Here is a 24069-nt window from a genome sequence, read left to right as displayed (position 1 = left end):
TGATGTTTGAAAGTCATGGACATTGACTAGTGACCTTCAGCTATTTAGGTTCCAGGGGTTAATGAGATACTCAGTAGCAGAAAATCTTGCAGGACAATTGAAAACCACATACAGATTTTGCCACTGATAGATCAATGGAAACCCTCCATGGAAATTTTCCACAGGAGATTGTACCCTCACCATTGTCAACAGACATACATACATATATAAATATTCTAAAAACCAACACTATCAAAAAGCTATACACCATAATGGAATTCTGAAGCACTTACCAGCTCGAGGTGGGCGATATGTCCTGCAGTCACTGGAGGACCGCCTTTTCATATAGACATGACAATTATCAGACCACAGGCAGCAGTAATAGAAGCTGATGACATCATAAAGCCAATGGGAAAAACCAGGTATCCGGGGAGGCTTCCTGAAAGGTGGTGAACCCCAGTCATGGCCTCGGTCAGGTGTGCTGCCTCCTGTGGAGTCATGTGTGAGGATTTGGGTCCCTGTAGAGTCATAGCAACACTGCTGTCCTGCCGCGTACTGGGGACTGGTTGAGAAAAGCAGTGAGAAGAAAGTAATAATTCAGCTCTATGAAGTTCATTTGTATTTAGAGGTTACCTATTGCTTTCTTATGGATATAACTAAGTGGTTTGGTTGCCAAACTTTATATGATGTCTAGAGATGATACCTCCCAGTTAGACTTCACACCCTGCCCCCACCACCCCGTTCTTATAAATTAGACCAGATTAGGGACAGGGAAGGAGGGGTTTTTAACCAAGTCAGTAAGGAAGTGCTGTAGGCCTTATAGGTACATGAACATAGCACTTTTAAAAATTGTTCTGACGGAGCGCAAAGAATAACTTGTTGAACTTAAGTAGACAACACAGGAAAGGCTTAATTAGGCCTAATCAAATCTCCTTTAGACATTAGGGCTTGTGTAGGTATCCTAAGGTTTAGCACAGTGCAATTAATTGTTTATTAAATCTAAGGCCTTAACTTCACGTCAGCAATGAGGGCCAACACATGAATAAGAGGGAATCAATGGTTGCTATGAACCTGAGAGTTGGCAGTCCAAAGACCTTTGTGACTTTTGTGATGCTGTTATTTCTGAGGTGAAACAAGTAATAAAAAATACGTAGTTTTAAAAAATTTTCTTTACCTGGCTTGAATGGCTCTTACACAATGCACAGCACCAGGATGATAAGTACACACGCTCCCCTTTTCAATGTCACAGCCATAATCTGTCTGGAAAAGATCAATGTTCACACTTAACAGGGTTCTTTCCCCATCGTCCTTTCTATTTTTATGTCCTCTCCCCACCCTTTGCCCCTGGTGTATATGTAAAGTCTAAATGAACTGGTTGTGGTTGTGTGTTGAGTAGCATGGAATGATAGGAAAAACAGTGAATTTAATACTGAAGTGATTGGAGCAACATGTTAGTCTAACCCTAGCAGTTTGCAGTCTATTACACCAGACTTTGAAGAACATATGCAGCTAATAGGGAATTCAGCTATAAGTGTATAACAAACACAGATCATGCCAGGATACACTTAACTTTTGTCCTATGTTCTTAGACAGCGGCAGTGTAGTAGATCTGATTTTTTTTTCTTCACATGCTTTTAACTGCATAATTTAAAATACACATCATGTTTGGAGCGTCATTACCAAGAAAGGATAGTAAAAAAATTACCTAACTTTTTAAAAAAATATTCATAAACACACTGCCACCATTTGATATCATAAAGAGAAGAGGAAGTTACCCTATCTGGTCTTCAAATAAGTGCAGTAAGTGAAAGCATAGACTAAATGGCAATTGATTTCTTAGTTTTTGTCAGTTCCTTGTTAACAGTGAAGCTGAGAAGGAGGAATGAAGCAGGAGACAGGAAAAAATGGATTACAGCTGTGGAACTGAGCTCTAAAGTACAAGGCAGAAGGGTTTGCAGCAAATTATGATATACTAGGCAGAGGTGTGGCCTGCTTCTTCCGGCATGTGATATTGCCTACAAACACAGACTGACATCTTGTAGAATCTTGAAGAAGTCATCCCTGCTCCCAACACCATAGAGCTCACTGCCCTCTCTGAGTGTTTTCTATCTACCACTGGAACTACTACCTTAATTCCCTGTTTGAAAGTGATTTCCATCTGCTGGCCTACAGGCACTTTTTTTATTCATACTACCTGGATAAGCTGTATCTGCCTCTGCCATTTGACATGGTACTTGTGCAAATTTAAATATAGTTTCATTGCTTTGTAATGACTTTTAGAGAGGGAACAGGGGTCTGGGGGGAGTATAACATTCCCTAAGCTTCTACTTGGAACCATAATAAGCCAAAGGGATTGATTAATAACTTACATGGAACCTGCCGGTGTCAGCTCTTGCCTGTGCCAAGGTGCAAGGGCAATCTATAATTTCTTCCATAAAGTTTGGAAGCTTCTCCTCCTTTTTGTCCCATTCTATACATTTTGCAGTTGCCCATGCATTTGGGTCATTTCTGAAGTCTTTCCCAAGGTGCCAAGCCAATGCATGCTCTGAGCTCCAGATTGATGGAATGTTGCTGGAAAAAAAAAACCAAGAACCAAAAAATAGATCTGATGGTAGCTGAACAAGCAGTGTTTTGGCAGTAACACTGTCTTAATCACTAACTATAGTTGCAGAGAATCTTTCAACTTGTGAGTTGTTATTTCATTACGAAGGCCACTGCTTTCTTCTTCCTGCAAAATGTTACAGCAAATCAAAATTTTCCCAAGTTAGAAGGTGACATGACAGCACATAGCAAATACGCAATAATCAGAATATATTTTAGCATTTTTGGTTCTGGCTTACATGGATCTTTTTAGAGACAGGTTTTCTATTCATGCCTTTTCACATGGCAGTTCCTTTCAGGCCAGAATGAAGAATGTCTGGATTCTCTAAGAAAACCTAACCCTGTGCCCCAGCAGTATTAGGCCTGATGGCAATAGGTGGGGAGAAACCATTCAGAATCCCTGAAGTGTTCCAAAGATACTCTGGTCTCCCCCCATGAAAAAATATCATGCATGAAGTATAATAAAAAAACGCTCTATAAAAAGAAAAGGCTACCCTTCTGTGGGTAGCGACACCTAAATGCTAAAAACGGTTCTGATGTATTAGTAATATGTTCTGACACTGAAGAGGTGGCATTTATATATTCACAGGGGCTACACCATCTACATAAAGAACTGCAGATATGGAAGAATTATGAAGGAACACCTATCCAAGCTCAGACTATGTATGGAGGACTTACAGTGGTAAATCTCCAAAAATCATAGGAAAATATACAATGAACTGAAAGGAAGTGAGCATAAAATTCGTAGGAATGCAAAGGCCTGCATACAAAATAGAAAGAAATTAAATGCAGAAGGCGGCCTGTGGCTGCAGTGACAGAAGTTCCACAATTAGGGCCTCCTCCATGGTTGTGACAGAAGAAATCAGCAGGTCCTAGTTTGCCCAGGGTACTGGGTTTGACTGGGGTGCAGTAAGCTTCTTCATAGCAGCCCAAATGGTACCATGTTTAAGATTTGTGACCAAAACAGTGCTGGTAACACACCAACGATTTAGCTATTGCCGAGCAGTGCTTGCGCGTTGTCAAGGCCGCCTCTGTTTCTCACACTGACCCCCAGGGGGTAGGATAGGGGTTGGCAACAGGCTAGGATGGAACACAGTCGTGACAGCCAGCCCAAATTGACCAAAGGTGCATTCCATGCCATAGAGCATCATGCTCAGCAATAAAACTTCTGGGGAGTTTTTCCAGAGCACCCGTTACTGGGTGACTGACTGTGCACCTGTCTGCTCGTGGGGAATGGTGAACAATTGCCTTTGCATTAATTCCTCTGCACCCATGCCCCTCTTTACTGAGTAAATTGTCTTTATCTGTATCCATGAGTTTTTCTCACTTCCGCCCTTCCAATTCTCTCCCCATTTTTCATGTGAAATGGAACGTGAGTCACAGTTTTAAACATCAAAGGAGACAGCAGCTTTAAGACAGGAAGCAATAATAAGGTACCTGTGATAAATTAATATTGTAATGTACTTGCCTCTGCCCATCAGAATAGTTGCTGGGTGTAATTCTCAAGATTCCAAAGTCCCACGTACTGTAACTTCCTTTAGCAGGTACAGGAATGAAAGAAAATTTCCCAGTATTGGGGATTTCTCTTGCCAAAGTATAAAGATACTTCCATTCAGCCAACCAGTTTTCTGAGTAACTGTCACCTGTCACACAGAGGAAGAAAATTGTTTTGTATGCTGCTGGAAAACAACACTTACCACAATATTGAAATTAGATATCTACACACATATGTAAATGAAGAGGAAAAGCTGACAGTATTGTAATGAGTTACTTATGCTTGCAGATCTCTTCTTGAGGCCTCAGTGAAAGTGATCGCATGCTGTGCAAAGCTCCATACAGAAATCACACATAAGTTACACACACGATGACTGCTTGCACACAGGTAGAAAACATGTCACTTTACCTGTTTCATGGTATCCCCAGACTTCTATGTTGATGTAGGTTGCTGCAAGTGCCTGGTGTGTCCAGGTAAGAGTTAAGTTTCCATCAGTGTTGGGGGTGCCATAGTATTGCCATTTAGTCTCATTTACCAACGTACATTTTTCGCCATCCAAAACTTTGCTGTGATGTACTGCATTGCAGAACAGAAAAAAAGGATTAATGACATTTCTTCTTTGCATAGCTCTGAAAAGGTGCCACTATATTATTTAAGATTTAGAAGTATTTCCCATGTATGTTTTCTAACAGGATGCATGATACAAAATGAGTAAGCTGAAGCAGAGAGAGCACAGCCCTTACTAATGTCTGTAGCCCTTAGATTACAACACCATGATGCAGTTATTTTCCCATAGAAGTAGCTACAAGAAGGGATCTGGTTTGGTCAACATAATTTTTAAGCAGGACTTTTTATGAGTTAATGCTGCTCCTGCTGTACAGCAGCAGAACTCAACTGCTGTGAAAGATCATCTCTCAAAATATTAATTAACACAAGGGCAGCAAGAGTGATTTTTCTGAGGTCAAACAGTGTGTTAAGGAAGAAGAAAAGTGATCAAAAGGGAAAGGCTTATATAATCTTGCATCCATGGAGCAAGAATATAGAAAGAAGAGGGATACTGCGGATTTAGGTAACCTGATAACCAAGATCCAGAGTATGGAAACGTCAGCCCATCATCTGTAGAAACTTCAAAAGGGATGAAACCAGTCTCATACAGCAATGGGGATATGCAGTGGGCTTTTCCATCCTTAGAAACATAGCCACTGGTTTTGATTTTCTGCTTGAACCTGTTGATGTTGAAAACACTTTTCAGTGTCACCATTGAGAGAAGGAAACTTCTTAATGTCTCAGTGGTGTTTTATTAAGCAACCTTGTGTCATGTGTAGATCATTCCAAGTCCCATGGTTGTTTTGCTTGTAGCAGTGAATATAAACTGGAAAAATTCTTGTGTACTTTGTGCTTATGACAGCAGTGTGAATTCTGCTGTGCACTGCACAAATACACAGCAATCTGCAAGCCTTAGATTTACTATTTAATTACTAGGGGAGGGGGGGCATGATAAATTAGCAACAAATAACAAAGGGACAGCAGGAAGACAAAGGTGATGTTATAGGATTAATAGGATTACAGGGTGCCTAACATTGACCATGATATGCAGGCATTGCAGATTTCTGGTTTTGTGGGTTTTTTTTGCTGGTAAATCCTGTGAATATAACAAAAGTAATTTCATGCTGTTCTAGAGTTTCTGCTGCAAAGATTAACTGAGAACTTGTTGCTCATTATTTAACCATCTGCTTCCAGTTAGGGCTCTTGCCCAGTGCCTAAAGCATAATCCCATCCGTGACTCTTCAGGATTGATGTATGGTGACTTCATAGCTACTCCAAGGGAGTGGGAGGGAGTTGGGGTCTGCCAGGAAGTAGTACCTTTGCTTGTCTGCATTGAAGTTTGTATATGCTATGGTAATGCAACTGTGCAGGTAGTTCAGAGTTCACAGTTGTGTTCTGCAGAATGAATGCCTGAGTCAAAGGTTTTCCCCATGAAGAACTAAAAACCTTTTGAGGTGCTCCTATCCAGATGGGAAGAACTCTAAATTCCCACTCAGAATCTTCTGTGGAAAGAATGTCATCACATTGGGGTCAGTAAAATTCAGCGTACCATATGTATTGCATGTGTGACATATGTACCTAAGTGTAATACAGGCTGACATGCTTAGGATCCACAGCTTTGTCTTGCAGGAAAAAGACAAGGTGTCCTATCTCCATTTCTTTCTCGTTGGTTTCTCATTCAGATTAAGAAATAAATACTTTGTTTTCACAAAATGGAAATGCTAAAAAAATGTTGACAACAAAGAGCCCTAAAGGGAAGGTCTTTTAGAAAAGTAATTGTTTTGATATGTTAAGGGAAGAACTAGCAGATTAATGATTGTATCACATAATAACTTGACTTAAGTTAAATGATCCTGTATAGAAATACAGACACCATGTATCCTTGGGGGTGAGAGTTAGCTGAACCTTTGCATGTTTCAGGATTCTGACAACTTTACAAACTAAGTGTTCACTCCTGTATAGACAAGTCTTGTTTTGTGGTAAATACCTATTGTCAGAAAGTGAGATTAGAAAGGTTCACCTCCCTTTGGCAGAATAATATAAAAATCATGGCCCACCTGCATGTCAGCATAGAAGAGGCATTAAAAGTTGTGTTTTCAATCAAAAAGTCTTTGCCTCCCATCAGAGATCCTGAGTATGGAGAAATTTGAAGACAAAATTCTTTATAATCAGGACAGCAGATCCCCAAGGACTGGCACGTCACCTGGCAAGAACAGGTGCCAAGCAGCTCTCCGCATTGCTGTGAGCAAGAGTCTTGAGCTCCTTGTTAAAGCAAGAAAAAAACATAGTCAGGAATGTTATTGAACTCTTCTAGATGCTCTCTGAAACAGAAATACATAATCTAAGGAACTACTGTAAATAAATTAAGTAGGCTGGTTACGTTAGTTCAGGAAAGTATTTAGGTGGAGGCTGTAATCATCTGCGTGTTAAGGTTTCTCCATTTTGAATAGAAAAATGCACTTATTTACCCCCCTGCCAGTACATAATTTCACAAAATCCGTGGGTATTTTTACATCTAATAGAAAGATAAATCTCCAGACCAGCCTCTCATTGAGTGTCACTAATTGTATTTATTTCTGAGAGTAGGTCTTAAGCAAACTACAATGGGGTCCCATCACTGGCAACCCTACATGGGAATCAATGAGAATGGAAGGCTAGCGCTCTTGGATGAATGGAAAGCTAACATTAGTGACAATGTGTACTACAATATGAGATTATGCAAAGCTACTGAAATTTATTTCTTTTGTGCATTTTATTTGAGTCTAACCTTAACAAGGTAGCTGTTAAGATGACTAGGTACACACAGATGACTAGGCCTTTGGCTGAGGTCTAGCTGAACACACCATGAGCAATTACTGGATATGATATGAAAAATTGCTCAACACAAATAAAACACTGAGAAATTCACAGACGTACAGTAACACTGTGAGGAACAGACTTCACAAACAGTTAAGGGGGAGTTAAGTGAAATGGACAAGCTGTATAGACAACTGAGAGCACTGAGGACCTTTTGGGGAGTGGAATCTTGCAAGGGCAAGATTCTATACTACAACTATATCAATAATACCATGCAATGCTGAGATGACCAAGGTAAGGGTCAGAAATTCTAAATTTGGACATGGATGTAGCAAAATTGGGACCAATGATGAAAAAACAATTAGGAGAGTGTTACTTACTTGGGAGGACACAAGCAAAAAGAAAGGGAGTGGTCAAGGTGGATGGTGAAGAATGAGCATGGGGAAATGGAGACAAAGGAACATAAAAGAAGCCAGTCACACATAAACAAGCTGCTGGTCAGTACATTTCTCTGATTGAGCCCTGCACCTGATCACCATAGCCATTTTATTAAAGCCTGTTGCTATTTTCTGTGTCATCTCATGTGCACATGCACATGTTGTAATCATAAGTTAACTTCAGGAAAAACTAGCCAGTCAGTAGATGGAGTTAACAATGTATGAACAAGACTATGAGAGGAAGAAAGAATTTATAGTCACCCCTCATGGGGCAGAAGAGGAATTGCTTGCAGTACCAGGTATGACAGCTTCTGTAGAATGAGAAAATGTTGCTGAGTGTTGTTTTGTGTATCTGGTGGGGGGACAGGGAGGGCTGTTTGGGTTTTTTTGGTAGGATGGAGAGATCAAGAAAAGGAAAAGGTAGTAAAATCTCTCTGTGTTTTTCTCTTTCTGCTGACCTTCCTCCTTTATCCTGGGATAATATGTGGGTCTGTGGCAGGAAAGAACAGCGAGTCAGAAATAAAGTCAGCCTTCATTCTATACCAGAAAACCTGCCTATGATGTAGGTAGAAATGCCTTTTCAATATAGGGAGCTAGGAAGTTGTTTTATGTTTTAAAAAATATTTACTGCATTTTCCAGGTTGTCTGTTTACTTACAGAAAAAATCCACTGTCACACTGGAAATTGCAGAGGAAGGAGCTGAAAATGACACTGTGCCGGTAAAAGCCAGCTTGTGTGCCTTTGCTTTAGCTTGTGCAAGTCATATCAGTAATCTCTTACCGAGGTGTATAATCTGAAGTTCAGAAGTCAAAAAAATTCATAGTTAAAAGCAGCAAAATTTCTGAAAGTCACTCACCTGCATTCCAAAAAACAGTAAGGATGAAGAAACTGAAGAAAGAAACATCTATGCCAATGAATTTCATATTTTGTCCAGATGATTCAGGATGGCTGACTGTGATAGCCTTTCTGTCTGTCCAGGAGAAGCCTTTTATAGAAGCACGTGTCTAGAAATAAACAAGACTCTCACTGTTCAAAGGTTTGTTGTAAATTACTGAAGCAAAACAAATTGAAGGAGATGCTCATTTTCAGAGGTCATCTCCAATTCAGGAAAAGATGGAGGGGGAGGGGGAGGTAGTCAGGAGAACTCCTACACATTATTTTAATAGTTACATTTTTCTGAAATGGAAGGAGATGTGTATTGGTTTTGCAAGCATTTCTGCTCCAAAGTTCAAGACCACAGGGTCATTGGCACAAGGTGTGTGTTTTAATTTTATGGGAGGAACTAAAAGCAGTTATCAGTAAGAAGAACAATAAAGAATAGATGCTGACAGGACAGGTTTTTCAGGAGATAATGAGACATTGAGGAAGCATGTCTACTGCAAAGTATGTGCTGGCATGAGGGTTGTAAATGAGAGAGGTAAAAAGAGATTTGTTTTAGAATTGTCCTTTTGGAATCTTCCTTTAGAAAAAAAGGAAGGTATAAGTGAAAATGGTGGCATGATGTAAGAGCAATGAAATGGACTACAGAAGCCTTCTGCCAGAAGCACAAGGATATTCTGGCAAGGTAGCAGGGCAGAGCTGATGCGGTAACAGCTACAGTGTAACTATCTGTTCCAACCTGTTCCAAGTGGAACAGGTATGATGGAGGGTTTTTAGGGGATACTGAAAGAATGCAAGGCATACTCCACTGATCTGGAATGAAAAATATCAGTGCAGAAGATAAGAACCTCCTCGCACTTGATTATAGTTGGGTAGAAGAATCAAGGACAGTGTAGAGTCCAAAATAATGACGGGAGTTTTGGGAAGTCTATTCAGATAGATATATATTGTGTAAAGGTGCGATCACCTATAATTTTGGTATAGATGTGGTAAAACTGGGACCAGTGGTTAAAAAATAATTAGAGGCATATTGTTTATTTGAGAGGCATTCAGGTAAAAAAAAAAAGATGTGCAATGGCAGCAGTGGACCCAACTTCAGAAAAAATAGAACATAAGGTATAGGATCACAGGATAACTCAGGTCAGAAGGACTTCTGGAAATTGTTATTGTCCAATCTCCTCTCAAAGCAGGTTTAGCTATGAGGTCAGACCAGGTGTCTGAGGGTTTTATCCAGTCTGGCCTTGAAAACATCCAAGGATGAAGATGAAGACTGCACAAACTCTCTGGTTCCTCTGTTCCAATGCTCAGCTCTCCTTATCATGAAAAAGTTTCTTCTTATATAAAAACTGAATCTTTCTTGTTCCACTTTACACCTATTGCTCCTTGTCTTCCCACTGTGCACTACTGTGTTTGATTCCGTCTTCTCAGTAATCACCATGTAGATACTGGAAGGCTGCTATTAGCTTCCTCCCCCTCCCACCTGCCACCTTTTCTCCACCCTGGGAAGGCCCTGTTCCCCTTCCCTCTGCCTCTTCTCACACCATGAATGTTCCATCCCTCTCAGCATCTTGGTGGCTCTCTCTTGACCTTGCTCTAGTTGGTCAAGGTCTTGTATTGGCAGAGGCCCAGAACTGGGTGTAGCAGTCAGATGAGGTCTGATGAGTCCTGCATAAAATGCCAAACACTTCCCTTAACATCCAGCTGTGCTCCTCATAATACAGCCAAGGATGCTGTTGGCCCTTTTTGCTGCCAGGGCACAGTGGTGGCTGGTGTTCAGCCTGCTGTCTGCCAGGACCTTCAGGTCCTTTTCTGCAGAGCTGCTCCCCAGTCAGTCAGTTCCCAGTCTGGATTGTCATGAGGGTTTTTTCCTTCTTGGGCGCATTTGCCCCTGTTGAATTTCTTAAGGTGCCTGCTGGTCCATTCCTGCAGCCTGACTAGGTCTAGTAAAAGAACAACAGAGGAATCCTCTATGATGGTAAAAATGCAAGGTGCCTACAGATGACAGTAAAGCTGATCATTGTATCCCAAGTCCACCAGGACAGTGGAGGAAGAGCCCTGGGACAACAGGCAATAAATGTGATGGGTTTGATTTAAGGCCAATAACGAACAGCTTCATAGTTGCATGGAATAGTTTGCATAATTATATGAATTAATATAAATGTTATTTATCTAGTTGATTACTATTTTTTTTGCTTTCCCAGATTCCTCATAATGTGTTCACTAATCAATAAATATCATACTCAGTTTATATCAGTTACTTCCTAAGACTCCCATCTAAAAGTGTCAGCAGTAAACCTCAGCAGTGAGAGTGCCCCAAGGCCCTTCATTTTTCTTCTTTTCGTTCCTTTTGCCTCAAGGCATATAAATTGCTTTTTGGTGCCCCTCCATTTGCTCTCTAGTCTCCTCATGATCATAGAATCATAAGGTTGGAAAAGACTGCTAAGATCATCAAGTCAACCCAACACCACCATGCCTTGTAAAACATGTCCCAAAGTGCAACATCTACATGTTTTTTGAACACCTCCAGGGATGGTAACTCCACCACCTCTCTGGGCAGCCTGTGCCAATGCCTGACCACTCTTTCAGTAAAAAAATTTTTCCTAATATCCAAACTAAACCTCTCCTGACACAACTTGGGGCCACTTCCTCTTGTCCTATCACTTATAAGTGGGGAGAAGAGACGAACACCCACCTCACTACAACCTCCTTTCAGGTAGTTGTTGCAAACTATAACGTCTCCCCTCAGCCTCCTCTTCTCCAGACTAAACAACCCGACCTCCCTCAGCTGTTCCTCATCAGACTTGTTCTCCAGACCCTTCACCAGCTTTGTTGCCCTTCTTTGCAGACACTCCAGCATCTCAATGTCTTTCTTGTCCTGAGGGGCCCAAAACTTAATCCAGGATCCGAGGTGCGGCCCCACCAGTGCCCAAGTACAGGAGGATGATCACTTCCCCGCTCCTGCTGGCCACACTATCCCTGATACAAGCCAGGATGCTGTTGGCTGCCTTGGCCCCCTGGGCACACTGATGGCTCATGCTCAGCCGGCTGTCAGCCAGCACCCCCAGGGCCTTCTCTGCCAGGCAGCTTCCCGGCCACTCCTCCCCAAGCCTGTAGTGTTACGTGGGGCTGTTGTGACCCGAGCGCAGGACCCAACACTTGGCCTTGTTAAACCTCATACAATTGGCCTTGGCCCATTGATCCAGCCTGTCCAGGTCCCTCTGCAGTGCCTTCCTGCCCTCAAGCAGATCAACCTCCCACCCAATTTGTTGTCATCTGCAAACTTACTGAGAGCATACTCAATTACCTCATCCAGATCATTGATAAAGATATTAAACAGAACTGTTCCCAACACTGAGCCCTGGGGAGCACCACTTGTGACCAGCTGCCAGCTGGAGTTAGCTCCGTTCACCACAACCCTCTGGGCCCAGCCATCCAGCCAAGTTGTTTACCCAGTGAAGAGTACACTTGTATAAGCCATGAGCAGCCAGCTTCTCTAGGAGGATGCTGTGGGAGACAGTGTCAAGGGCTTTACTAAAGTCCAGGTAGACAACATCTACAGCCTTTCCCAGCGACGACCCTTTCCTTCTTGGTCAGCCCAGGGCTCTCAAGTTAGCTTTCAGCAAGCTGCTCTCAGGTACTTGAGTACAATTCTGCTACCCCTGCAGGCCCCAACTATCTCTCACAGCCTGATGGCTGTGGCCACCCTGCCCCACTCCTGCAGGCATGGGCTGCAGCTGTGGGTAAGGAGGCTGACGACGGCCAGGTGCAGCCAACAAGTACAGGGGCTGTGGCTATAGGGCATTACTCCACCTTAGGGCTGGGTGAAAACCACAGATTGTGCAACCTGCAGCTACTGCAAGCTGTGGACAGGCACAGACAGTGGAGCTCCTGCCAAACTGTGCCTGTTGGGACTGCGGGGTTGTGTGGAGGAGGTGAGCTGGCAGTAAGGGGCGGTGGGGTGGAGGAGTTTGGGGGTGGGGGTTTGTGGAAGAGGTGTGCTGTGCTTGGAGCTCTGTGTCCTGCCTAAGACAAGGGTCTGTGTGCCTGGGCCCATCCTGGGCCACCTGAGAGACAATGGGGTGCCGTGGGTGGGCTTGAGCTGGGTGCCTCTGGAGAAGGGCCCCTACCCCAATTCACTCCTCTCAATTATACCTGTACCACCCATCACCTGATCCCCAAGACCAATCACTTAATTCTTGTTAGTGGTCTCTTGATTTCTTATTGGTTTTCATTGTTGCTGGGCTGGCCTTTATCTGAAGTTACTTCATTCTCTTGGAATTGTCTCCTTGGTCTTTATATTCTTCATTCCACTAGTATCTGCTGGATTCAGCAAGTTCTTTGTTAGCAGCACTAGTTTTATCAAAAAGCTCATGCTCAGTCAATTCTTGTAGCCTAAGGCTTCAACTACTTTATCTGCTAAATGCTAAGCCACTCTAAATAAGGCTATTCAGACAGAGGAATACCAATCCTGGCACCTTTTCTGTGTGAGTAATAGCTGGATGTTTTCAGTTTGGGAGTTGGGACCATTGGGAGGCTAGACAAGCGCAGAGCCCCAGTGTTGGTGTGGCTGTGAAAGGGCTGCCAAGGGACGGTGAGGCCCAGCAATAGCATTTAGTCCTGGCACCTTTGGTGCAGGAGCAATCTCTGGATGCTTTCAATTTTGGAGCTGGGCTCTAGTGAGAGTGAGTGTTGGGACCATTGGGAAGCTCGGCAAGTGCAGAGCCCAAGAGGGAGCTGGGTTTATTCAGTCTGGAGTAGCAAAGGCTTGTGGGGATCCTAACTGCTGCCTTCAGCTACCTAACAGGAGGGTGCAGAGGGGACAATGCTGGGCTTTTCTTAGAGGACCATGGTGATAGGACGAGAGGCAATGGGCACACATTAGAACATAGGGAACTCCAACTAGGTACATGAGAAAGACTACCATGAGATGGGTCATGTACTGGAACAGGGCCCAAAGAGGCTATGGGATCTCCATCCCTGGAGATACTGGAAGCTCAGCTGGAGGAGGAGCTGAGCAACCTCTTCCAATTGAACTTGCTTGGAGTGGGAGGCTGGTCTAGAGCCCTCCAAAGGTGCCTTCCCACCTGTACCAGTCTGTGATACGCTTACCAGCAGTTAACAGAGTTATCAAGAAAGGTTCAGACACACTTCAATGAAACCAAGCGGGCAAATACATGCCACTGTACACAGCTAATACCGTCTGAAAGGAAAACCCTGTTAGAGAAGGGGAAGAAGACTGAGGGTCAGTATACTAGGAGGTAACTGATGGTCTACCCAGGCCCACAGTCCCAGGACAGGCACCTTTTCTGCTTCACACTCCAGCTTTCTCGGCGCATTCCATGTCTCTGTGTGGAAGAAGAGAAGGCCTGACACATCCCCAAAGGGACAAGCCTGTCTGGGAGACAATTTTTGAGGGTCTGCTTGATGCACAGAGCAGATGCCTGCTTTGCACCTCATCCTGAGCAGTTCTAGCAATGCCCAGACGGGCTGCCAGCTCTCCCCAGGCTGCTGGTGGTGACTGTGGACCTCCCTCCCTCTGCAGCATGCCCTCCGAGTGCCTTTCCGACTGCTGAGCTGGGGGAGTACACGCTGGGGGACAAGGCACCTGGTGAGGGTGGTGGAGGACAAAGCCCAAGTGGGAAGTGTGTTGTTGGCGTATCCAAAGTAGTGGCAGCAGGCGACAAATCTGTGTGGAAAAAACCCAGAGTGTACACCTTTCAGAGATTTTGGTGCATGCAGGGACAGATTTCCAAGCCTCTCTGCAACTCTGATGACCCACCAGGGAGGGTCAGTGTTTCCAAAGAGCTGCTGCAGCTTCTTCTTCCCGAAAAAGAGAATCGGGTTGGAAGGGTGGGAGGTTGTTCCAGCTGTCTTGTCTCAAAGCAGGGCCTTTTAGCTTTGACAGGAAACCATGCAGCAATGCTGTTCCCTTACACACTCAGAGGGCTAAGCATTACAATTACGATGGCTCTGGGCTCCCACACAGGGGCTACACAAAGGCAAATCAAAAGGACAGCCTCTGTCCCCAAGAGCTCACTCATCACACAAGAACAGGTACGCAGCGCTCTCTCCAGCTCCGGTGTCCCTGGACACATGGCTCCTCTCCTCACTCAGTCCGGCATACAGCATCAGGTACAGCAGCAGCATAGCCGGCGGGGCAGGTCTGAGCATGGAGAGGGTTGGGGAGTCCCGTGGGCTGCGGGCAGGGGCCGGGGTGTGGGCAGAGGCCAGGGGGACTTGTTCTGTGGGAGGCTGTGGAGGCACAGGCTGGGCCCGAGGGGCAGAAACGCCTGGCCAATGGGTCTGTGAGTGGTCCCTGCAGGAGCAGGCAGAGGTGCAGCCCTCTGCATCCCCACGCTGAGCCGGTGGGAGACCCTGGGACTGGGTGCAGGGGGCCAGGCTTGGGCGCATTCCCGGAGAGCAGCTCCTCCTCCTGCTGCTGCCAGCTCTGACCAACCCTCGGGGCTGGATGTCAGCACGGCTGTGGCAGACCCTGCTGCTCCCTGGAGGAAAGGGCTGGATGATGGCCAGGCTGGGGGGGACAGAGGTGCTTCCCTCCCTCCCTGCAGCCACTCCTGAGCCCCTGGGCATGGCCCTGCTCCTGGCTGCTGCTGCTGGGATCCAGAGAGGGGCCAGGCTCTGGCAACAGGCTCCTGTCCATCCCTGCCTGTGGGGCCAGGCCCAGGGAAACCCAGGCTGCAGGCAGGTCAGAGGCTGCCAGTCTACCCTGGAGTGTGCATGGTGTTCAGCTGCAGCCCTGGACCGAAGGAATAGGATCAGGCCTGGACTGGGGGAGATGGTCTTGCGCTGCAGCCAGATCAAATGAGACACAAGCAGCAGCTCTGGCAGAGGAGATCAATGCTCTGTTTCTATTGCATGCATGACTGGGCAGCAAGTGGTGGCTCCCTCCTGATGAAGCAGCGTGCCTGGAACCTTTCCAAGCAGGCCGAATTTTGCAGGTGGACCCACCCAGGTGACCTAACGCATGAAGTCCTTGAGGTTCCCCTGCCAACCTGGCACAGGGAAGAGAAGTGTCAGGATGGAGGTTGCAGCTGGACTCCTGGTCCTGCAACAGCCTGATACTCCTCCCAGGTATCTTGCAGAGTCTTTTGGCCTGTTATTTGTAGACCTGAGGTCCGGCATAGCAGTCCCAGAATCCTCCAAGGAGGCTTCCTGAGATGTGTTCTATCTTTCGGAGCAAAGTCTTTCCTCTGTGATCCAAACAACGTATGTCCCAGAGACTTTTAACCTCGGATTTAGGGACTTGAGATAGCTGGTACCAAAAACAGACTTCTACAAGGAAGGTACCTGACATGCATTTTCTCCTTTAAATGAAGCGCTCTGATCTAGGAACCACCCGAGACACCTCCAAGGCACCCATGGAGTCTTTTGATGTCTGATGTAGGGAACTGAGATGCCTGGTAGAAGCCACAGAATCCACCACGAAAACTTCTTGAAATGTCTTTTCTGGAAGAAACTCTTTGTTTGGGGATCCACCTGAGACTCCTCCCTGGCATCACCCAGCGTCTTCTGACCTGCTCTTTAGGGACCTGAGTTCCCTGGTTAGGAGCCCCAGACTCCACACCAAGGAAACTAGCTGAAATGCTTTTTCTCCCTTAAAAGAAAATCTCTCCTCCAGGATACACATGTGACTCCTCCCAGGCACCTCAGGAATTATTAGACCTCTGCTTCACAGACCTGATATCCAGGATAGTAGCCCCAGATTCTTCCAAAGATGGTACACAGGATGGCTTTTCTCCTTTGGATGAAAAGTATTTCCTCTGAAAAGCAACCAAGACTCATGCCAGGTTGTCCCTCAGTTACGTGACCTCTGCTTTTGGGAACTGAGTTGTCAGGTAAGAAGGCCCAGACTCCTCCAAAAATGATAGTCAGGACATTTTTTCTCAAGATTTTATCTCCTCTCGGTTCTGCACGAAACTCCTCCCTGACGTCTCCCAGTGTCTTTTGTCCTCTTCTTTAGGGAGCTGAGTTCCATGGTAGAAGGCCCAGACTCCTCCAAGGAAGCTATCCAAGGTGCTTTTCTTTAAACATTCTCTCCTCTGGGATCTGCCAGAGACACCTGCCAAGCATCTCCAAGACTCTTTGGACCTGTTCTTTGGTGACCTCATTTGCCTTGTTAGGTGACTGAGACTACTCCTAAAGTGATACACAGGATATTTTCTCTTTTTCCACATTGTGTCTCCACTGGGTTCTCCACGAGTCTGCTCTGTGGCATCTCCAAGTCTGTTTTAAGCTATATTGTAGGACAAGAGTCCCTTGCTAGCAGCCCCAGATTCGTGTAAGGAAGATACACAAGTGGCTTTTTCCTCTTCAAAGGAAACCCTATGCTCTACGATCCAGTGCAGAATCATCCCAGGCATGTCCTAGTGACTTCTGACTTCTGCTTCTGTGACCTGAGGTCCTGCGTAGCAGCGCCAGACTCCTCCAAGAAGCTACCCGAGGTGCTTTTTCCTCTTGAAAGCATGTTTCTCTGCCACGTGGCAGCCCCAGGCTCCTCCAAGAAACTTACGCAAGATGATTTTTCCTCTTTAAAGGACGTTTTGCCTCTGACATCCACCTGAGACTCCTCCCAAGCATCTCCCAGACTCTTCTGACCTATCATTTAGAGACACAAGATCTCTAGTAGCAGCTCCAGGCTCCTCCAAGAAACTTACGCCAGATTATTTTTCTTCTTCAAAGGAAGCACTATCCTCCACGATCCAGCGCAGAATCATCCCAGGCATGTCCTAGTGTCTTTTGGGTGCTGCTTGTGGGACCTGAGATCTTGGCTAGCAGCACCAGACTCCTCCAAGGAAGCTACCCGAGGTGCTTTTTCCTTCTTCAGAGGAAGCCCTATCCTCTGCAATCCCGCGCAGAATCATCCCAGGCATGTCCTAGTGTCTTTTGACTTCTGCTTCTGTGACCTGAGGTCCTGGGTAGCAGCGCCAGACTCCTCCAAGGAAGCTACGCAAGATGATTTTTCCTCTTCAAAGGCTGTTGCTTCTCTGCATCCACCCGAGACTCCTCCCAAGTATTTCCCAAACAGTTGTGACATATTCTTAGAGAGAAAATACTTGGCGTAGCAGACCCAGGCTCCTCCAAGGAAGCTACCCGAGGTGCTTTTTCCTATTTAAAGGATGTTTCTCCACTGGGATCCACCTGAGACTCTGTAGGGGAATAGACAGGGTTTGGTGACAGGCAGATCACGGGATGTGACGAAAAGATAGACTCCTCCCCATAGGAGTGGCAGGAACAGGAAGCGCAAGAGCTATATAAGCGTGTGATGCAGCCAAATAAACGGACATTTTGTATCCATCATATTGATGTCTGTGCATCACTGTCCCCAGGGTGGGTAGAGCCCTGTGTCCCGGAGATATGCGGCCCAAGATAAGTTCTCCCATAGAAGCGTACAGCAACAAAACTCCTCCCAAGTGTTTCCCAAACAGTTGTGACATAGTCTTTAGAGAGAAAATACCTGGCGTAGCAGCCCCAGACTCCTCCAAGGAAGTTACCCGATGTGCTTTTTCCTCTTGAAAAAAGATTTCTCCTCTGATATCCGCCTCAGACTCCTCCCAAGCATCTCCAAGAGGCTTCTGACCTGTTCTTTAACAACACCAGATGCTCCGTAGCAGCCCCAGACTCCTCCAAGGAAGTGACACAAGTTGCTTTTTCTTCTTCAAAAGGAACCCCTATCCTCAACGACTGAGCAGAGAATCATCCCAGGCATGTCCTAGTGATTTCTGACTTCTGCTTCTGTGACCTGAGGTCCTGCGTAGCAGCGCCAGACTCCGCCAAGGAAGCTATCCGAGGTGCTTTTTCCTCTTGAAAGCATGTTTCTCTGCCGCGTGGCAGCCCCAGGCTCCTCCAAGAAACTTACGCAAGATGATTTTTCCTCTTTAAAGGACGTTTCGCCTCTAGCATCCACCTGAGTCTCCTCCCAAGCATCTCCCAGACTCTTCTGACCTATCATTTAGAGACACAAGATCTCTAGTAGCAGCTCCAGGCTCCTCCAAGAAACCTACGCCAGATGATTTTTCTTCTTCAAAGGAAGCGCTATCTTCCACGATCCAGCGCAGAATCGTCCCAGGCATGTCCTAGTGTCTTTTGGGTGCTGCATGTGGGACCTGAGATCTTGACTAGCAGCGCCAGACTCCTCCAAGGAAGCTACATAGGTTGCTTTTCCTTCTTCAGAGGAAGCCCTATCCTCTGCAATCCAGCGCAGAATCATCCCAGGCATGTCCTACTGACTTCTGACTTCTGACTTCTGCTTGTGGGTCCCGAGATCCTGGGTAGCAGCGCCAGACTCCTCCAAGGAAGCTACCCGAGGTGCTGTCTCATTCTGAAACATTCCCTCTCCTTTGGGATCTGCCTGAGACTCCTCCCAAGCATCTCCCAGACTCTTTGGACCTGATCTTTAGGGACCTGTGATCCTGGGTTGCAGCCCCAGACTCCTCCAAGGAAGCTACCCGAGGTGCTTTTTCCTCTTGAAAAAAGATTTCTCCTCTGATATCCGCCTCAGACTCCTCCCAAGCATCTCCAAGAGGTTACTGACCTGTTCTTTAACGACACCAGATGCTCCGTAGCAGCCCCAGGCTCCTCCAAGGAAGCGACACAAGTTGCTTTTTCTTCTTTAAAAGGAACCCCTGTCCTCAACGACTGAGCAGAGAATCATCCCAGGCATGTCCTAGTGACTCTAGAGTTCTGCTTCTGTGACCTGAGGTCCTGGGTAGCACCGCCAGACTCCTCCAAGGAAGCTACCCAAGGTTCTTTTCCGTCTTGAAAGCATGTTGCTGTGCCGTGTAGCAGCCCCAGACTCCTCCAAGGAAGCTACGCAAGATGATCTTTCCTCTTTAAAGGATTTTTCGCCTCTAGCATCCACCTGAGTCTCCTCCCAAGCATCTCCCAGACTCTTCTGACCTATCATTTAGAGACACGAGATCTCTAGTAGCAGCTCCAGGCTCCTCCAAGAAACCTACGCCAGATGATTTTTCTTCTTCAAAGGAAGCGCTATCCTCCACGATCCAGCGCAGCATCATCCCAGGCATGTCCTAGTGTCTTTTGGGTGCTGCTTGTGGGACCTGAGATCTTGGCTAGCAGCCCCAGACTCCTCCAAGGAAGCTACCCGAGGTGCTTTTTCCTCTTGAAAAAAGATTTCTCCTCTGATATCCGCCTCCGACTCCTCACAAGCATCTCCAAGAGGCTTCTGACCTGTTCTTTAACAACACCAGATGCTCCGTAGCAGCCCCAGACTCCTCCAAGGAAGAGACACAGTTTGCTTTTTCTTCTTTAAAAAGAACCCCTATCCTCAACGACTGAGCAGAGAATCATCCCAGGCATGTCCTAGTGACTTCTGACTTCTGCTTCTGTGACCCGAGGTCCTGGGTAGCAGCGCCAGACTCCTCCAAGGAAGGTACCCGAGGTGCTTTTTCCTCTTGAAAGCATGTTTCTCTGCCACGTGGCAGCCCCAGGCTCCTCCAAGGAAGCCACGCTAGATGATTTTTCTTCTTCAAAGGAAGCGCTATCCTCCACGATCCAGCACAGAATCATCCCAGGCATGTCCTAGTGTCTTTAGGGTGCTGCTTGTGGGACCTGAGATCTTGGCTAGCAGTCCCAGATTCCTCCAAGGAAGCTACCAAAGGTGCTTTTTCCTATTTAAAGGATGTTTCTCCACTGGGATCCACCTGAGACTCCTCCCAAGTGTTTCCCAAACAGTTCTGACATAGTGTTTAGAGAGAAAATACCTGGCGTAGCAGCCCCAGACTCCTCCAAGGAAGCTACCCAAGGTGCTTTTCCCTCTTGAAAAAAGATTTCTCCTCTGATATCTGCCTCAGACTCCTCCCAAGCATCTCCAAGAGGTTTCTGACCTGTTCTTTAACAACACCAGATGCTCCGTAGCAGCGCCAGACTCTTCCAAGGAAGCGACACAAGTTGCTTTTTCTTCTTCAAATAGAACCCCTATCCTCAACGACTGAGCAGAGAATCATCCCAGGCATGTCCTAGTGACTTCTGACTTCTGCTTCTGTGACCTGAGGTCCTGGGTAGCAGCGCCAGACTCCTCCAAGGAAGGTACCCGAGGTGCTTTTTCCTCTTGAAAGCATGTTTCTCTGCTACGTGGCAGCCGCAGGCTCCTCCAAGGAAGCTACGCCAGATGATTTTTCTTCTTCAAAGGAAGCGCTATCCTCCACGATCCAGTGCAGAATCATCCCAGGCATGTCCTAGTGTCTTTTGGGTGCTGCTTGTGGGACCTGTGATCTTGGCTAGCAGTCCCAGATTCCTCCAAGGAAGCTACCCGAGGTGCTTTTTCCTCTTGTAAGCATGTTTCTCTGCCGCATGGCAACCGCAGGCTCCTCCAAGAAACTTACACAAGATGATTTTTCCTCTTCAAAGGACGTTTCGCCTCTGGCATCCACCTGAGACTCCTCCCAAGCATCTCCCAGACTCTTCTGAACTATCATTTCGAGACACGAGATCTCTAGTAGCAGCTCCAGGCTCCTCCAAGAAACCTACGCAAGATGATTTTTCTTCTTCAAAGGAAGCGCTATCCTCCACAATCCAGCGCAGAATCCTCCCAGGCATGTCCTAGTGTCTTTTGGGTGCTGCTTCTGGGACCTGAGATCTTGGCTAGCAGTCCCAGACTCCTCCAAGGAAGCTACATAGGTTGCTTTTCCTTCTTCAGAGGATGCCCTATCCTCTGCAATCCCGCGCAGAATCATCCCAGGCATTTCCTACTGTCTTTTGACTTCTGCTTCTGTGACCTGAGGTCCTGTGTAGCATCGCCAGACTCCTCCAAGGAAGCTACCCGAGGAGATTTTCCCTCTTGAAAGCATGTTACTGTGCCGCGTAGCAGCCCCAGACTCCTCCAAGGAAGCTACCCGATGTGCTTTTTCCTCTTGAAAAAAGATTTCTCCTCTGATATCCGCCTCAGACTCCTCCCAAGCATCTCCAAGAGGTTACTGACCTGTTCTTTAACGACACCAGATGCTCCGTAGCAACCCCAGACTCTTCCAAGGAAGCGACACAAGTTGCATTTTCTTCTTCAAAAGGAACCCCTATCCTCAACGACTGAGCAGAGAATCATCCCAGGCATGTCCTAGTGACTTCTGACTTCTGCTTCTGTGACCTGAGGTCCTGGGTAGCATCGCCAGACTCCTCCAAGGAAGCTACCCGAGGTGCTTTTTCCTCTTGAAAGCATGTTTCTCTGCCACGTGGCTGCCCCAGACTCCTCCAAGGAAGCTACGCAAGATGATTTTTCCTCTTCAAATGCTGTTGCTCCTCTGCATCCACCCGGGACTCCTCCCAAGTATTTCCAAAACAGTTGTGACATAGTCTTTAGAGAGAAAATACCTGGCGTAGCAGCCCCAGACTCCTCCAAGGAAGCTACCCAAGGTGCTTTTTCCTATTTAAAGGATGTTTCTCCACTGGGATCCACCTGAGACTCCTCCCAAGTGTTTCCCAAACAGTTGTGACCTATTTAAAGAGAAAATACCTGGTGTAGCAGCCCCAGACTCCTCCAAGGAAACTACCCGTGGTGCTTTGTCTTCAAAGAAGTGCTATGCTCCATGACTCAGCAGACAATCATTCCAGGCATGTCCTAGTGACTTCTGACTTCTGCTTGTGTGTCCCGAGACCCTGGGTAGCAGCCCCAGACTCCTCCAAGGAAGCTACCCGAGGTGCTTTTCCCTCTTGAAAAAAGATTTCTCCTCTGATATCCGCCTCTGACTCCACCCAAGCATCTCCAAGAGGTTACTGACCTGTTCTTTAATGACACCAGATGCTCCATAGCAGCCCCAGGCTCCTCCAAGGAAGCGACACAAGTTGCTTTTTCTTCTTCAAAAGGAACCCCTATCCTCAACGACTGAGCAGAGAATCATCCCAGGCATGTCCTAGTGACTTCTGACTTCTGCTTCTGTGACCCGAGGTCCTTGGTAGCAGCGCCAGACTCCTCCAAGGAAGCTACCCGAGGTGCTTTTCCCTCTTGAAAGCATGTTTCTCTGCCACGTGGCAGCCCCAGGCTCCTCCAAGGAACTTACGCAAGATGATTTTTCCTCTTCAAAGGCTGTTGCTCCTCTGCATCCACCCGAGACTCCTCCCAAGTATTTCCCAAACAGTTCTGACATAGTCTTTAGAGAGAAAATACCTGGCGTAGCAGCCCCAGACTCATCCAAGGAAGCTACCCGAGGTGCTTTTTCTTCTTCAAAGAAGTGCTATATTCCACGACTCAGCAGAAAATTAATCCAGGATTGTCCTAGTGACTTCTGACTTCTGCTTGTGGGTTCCAAGATCCTGGGTAGCAGCCCCAGACTTATCCAAGGAAGCTACCCGAGGTGCTTTTTCCTCTTGAAAGCAGGTTTCTCTGCCACGTGGCAGCCCCTGGCTCCTCCAAGAAACTTACACAAGGTGATTTTTCCTCTTCAAAGGACGTTTTGCCTCTAGCATCCACCTGAGACTCCTCCCAAGCATCTCCCAGACTCTTCTGACCTATCATTTAGAGACACGAGATCTCTAGTAGCAGCTCCAGGCTCCTCCAAGAAACCTACGCCAGATGATTTTTCTTCTTCAAAGGAAGCGCTATCCTCCACGATCCAGCGCAGCATCATCCCAGGCATGTCCTAGTGTCTTTTGGGTGCTGCTTGTGGGACCTGAGATCTTGGCTAGCAGTCCCAGACTCCTCCAAGGAAGCCACGCAAGATGATTTTTCCTCTTTAAAGGATGTTTCGCCTCTGACATCCACCTGAGACTTCTCCCAAGCATCTCCCAGACTCTTCTGACCTATCATTTAGAGACACAAGATCTCTAGTAGCAGCTCCAGGCTCCTCCAAGAAACCTACGCCAGATGATTTTTCTTCTTCAAAGGAAGCGCTATCCTCCACGATCCAGCGCAGAATCATCCCAGGCATGTCCTAGTGACTTTTGACTTCCGCTTCTTGAGCTGAGGTCCTGCGTAGCATCGCCAGACTCCTCCAAGGAAGCTACGCAAGATAATTTTTCCTCTTCAAAGGCTGTTGCTCCTCTGCATCCACCCGAGACTCCTCCCAAGTATTTCCCAAACAGTTGTGACCTATTTAAAGAGAAAATACCTAGCGTAGCAGACCCAGACTCCTCCAAGGAAGCTACCCGAAGTGCTGTCTCATTCTGAAACATTCCCTCTCCTTTGGGATCTGCCTGAGACTCCTCCCAAGCATCTCCCAGACTCTTTGGACCTGATCTTCAGGGACCTGTGATCCTGGGTATGAGCCCCAGACTCCTCCAAGGAAGCTACCCGAGGTGCTTTTCCCTCTTGAAAAAAGATTTCTCCTCTGATATCCGCCTCAGACTCCTCCCAAGCATCTCCAAGAG

General features: G+C 46.5%; 1 protein-coding gene across 1 annotated transcript in view; it reads right to left on the bottom strand.

Annotated features, from left to right (window-relative positions):
• Positions 1 to 8821, bottom strand: part of SUSD2 (sushi domain containing 2) — a 29328-nt gene extending 20507 nt beyond the window's left edge. Inside the window, exons 1-8 of the mRNA XM_075110465.1 lie at positions 8711 to 8821; positions 6679 to 6883; positions 5150 to 5301; positions 4484 to 4651; positions 4049 to 4223; positions 2349 to 2550; positions 1154 to 1239; positions 273 to 541 (exon numbers count right to left, since the gene is read on the bottom strand). Of these exons, the coding sequence (XP_074966566.1) occupies positions 273 to 541; positions 1154 to 1239; positions 2349 to 2550; positions 4049 to 4223; positions 4484 to 4651; positions 5150 to 5301; positions 6679 to 6883; positions 8711 to 8777 (1324 nt within the window). The 5' untranslated portion in view covers positions 8778 to 8821. The remainder of the gene's footprint in view (positions 1 to 272; positions 542 to 1153; positions 1240 to 2348; positions 2551 to 4048; positions 4224 to 4483; positions 4652 to 5149; positions 5302 to 6678; positions 6884 to 8710) is intronic.
• Positions 8822 to 24069: the final 15248 nt, after the last annotated feature.

This window comes from Phalacrocorax aristotelis, chromosome 15 (assembly GCF_949628215.1).
Source record: "Phalacrocorax aristotelis chromosome 15, bGulAri2.1, whole genome shotgun sequence".
In the NCBI taxonomy this organism is placed as follows: domain Eukaryota; kingdom Metazoa; phylum Chordata; class Aves; order Suliformes; family Phalacrocoracidae; genus Phalacrocorax; species Phalacrocorax aristotelis.
The sequence above is the reverse complement of the archived record's forward strand: the minus strand, read 5'-3'. Positions and strand labels throughout refer to the sequence as shown.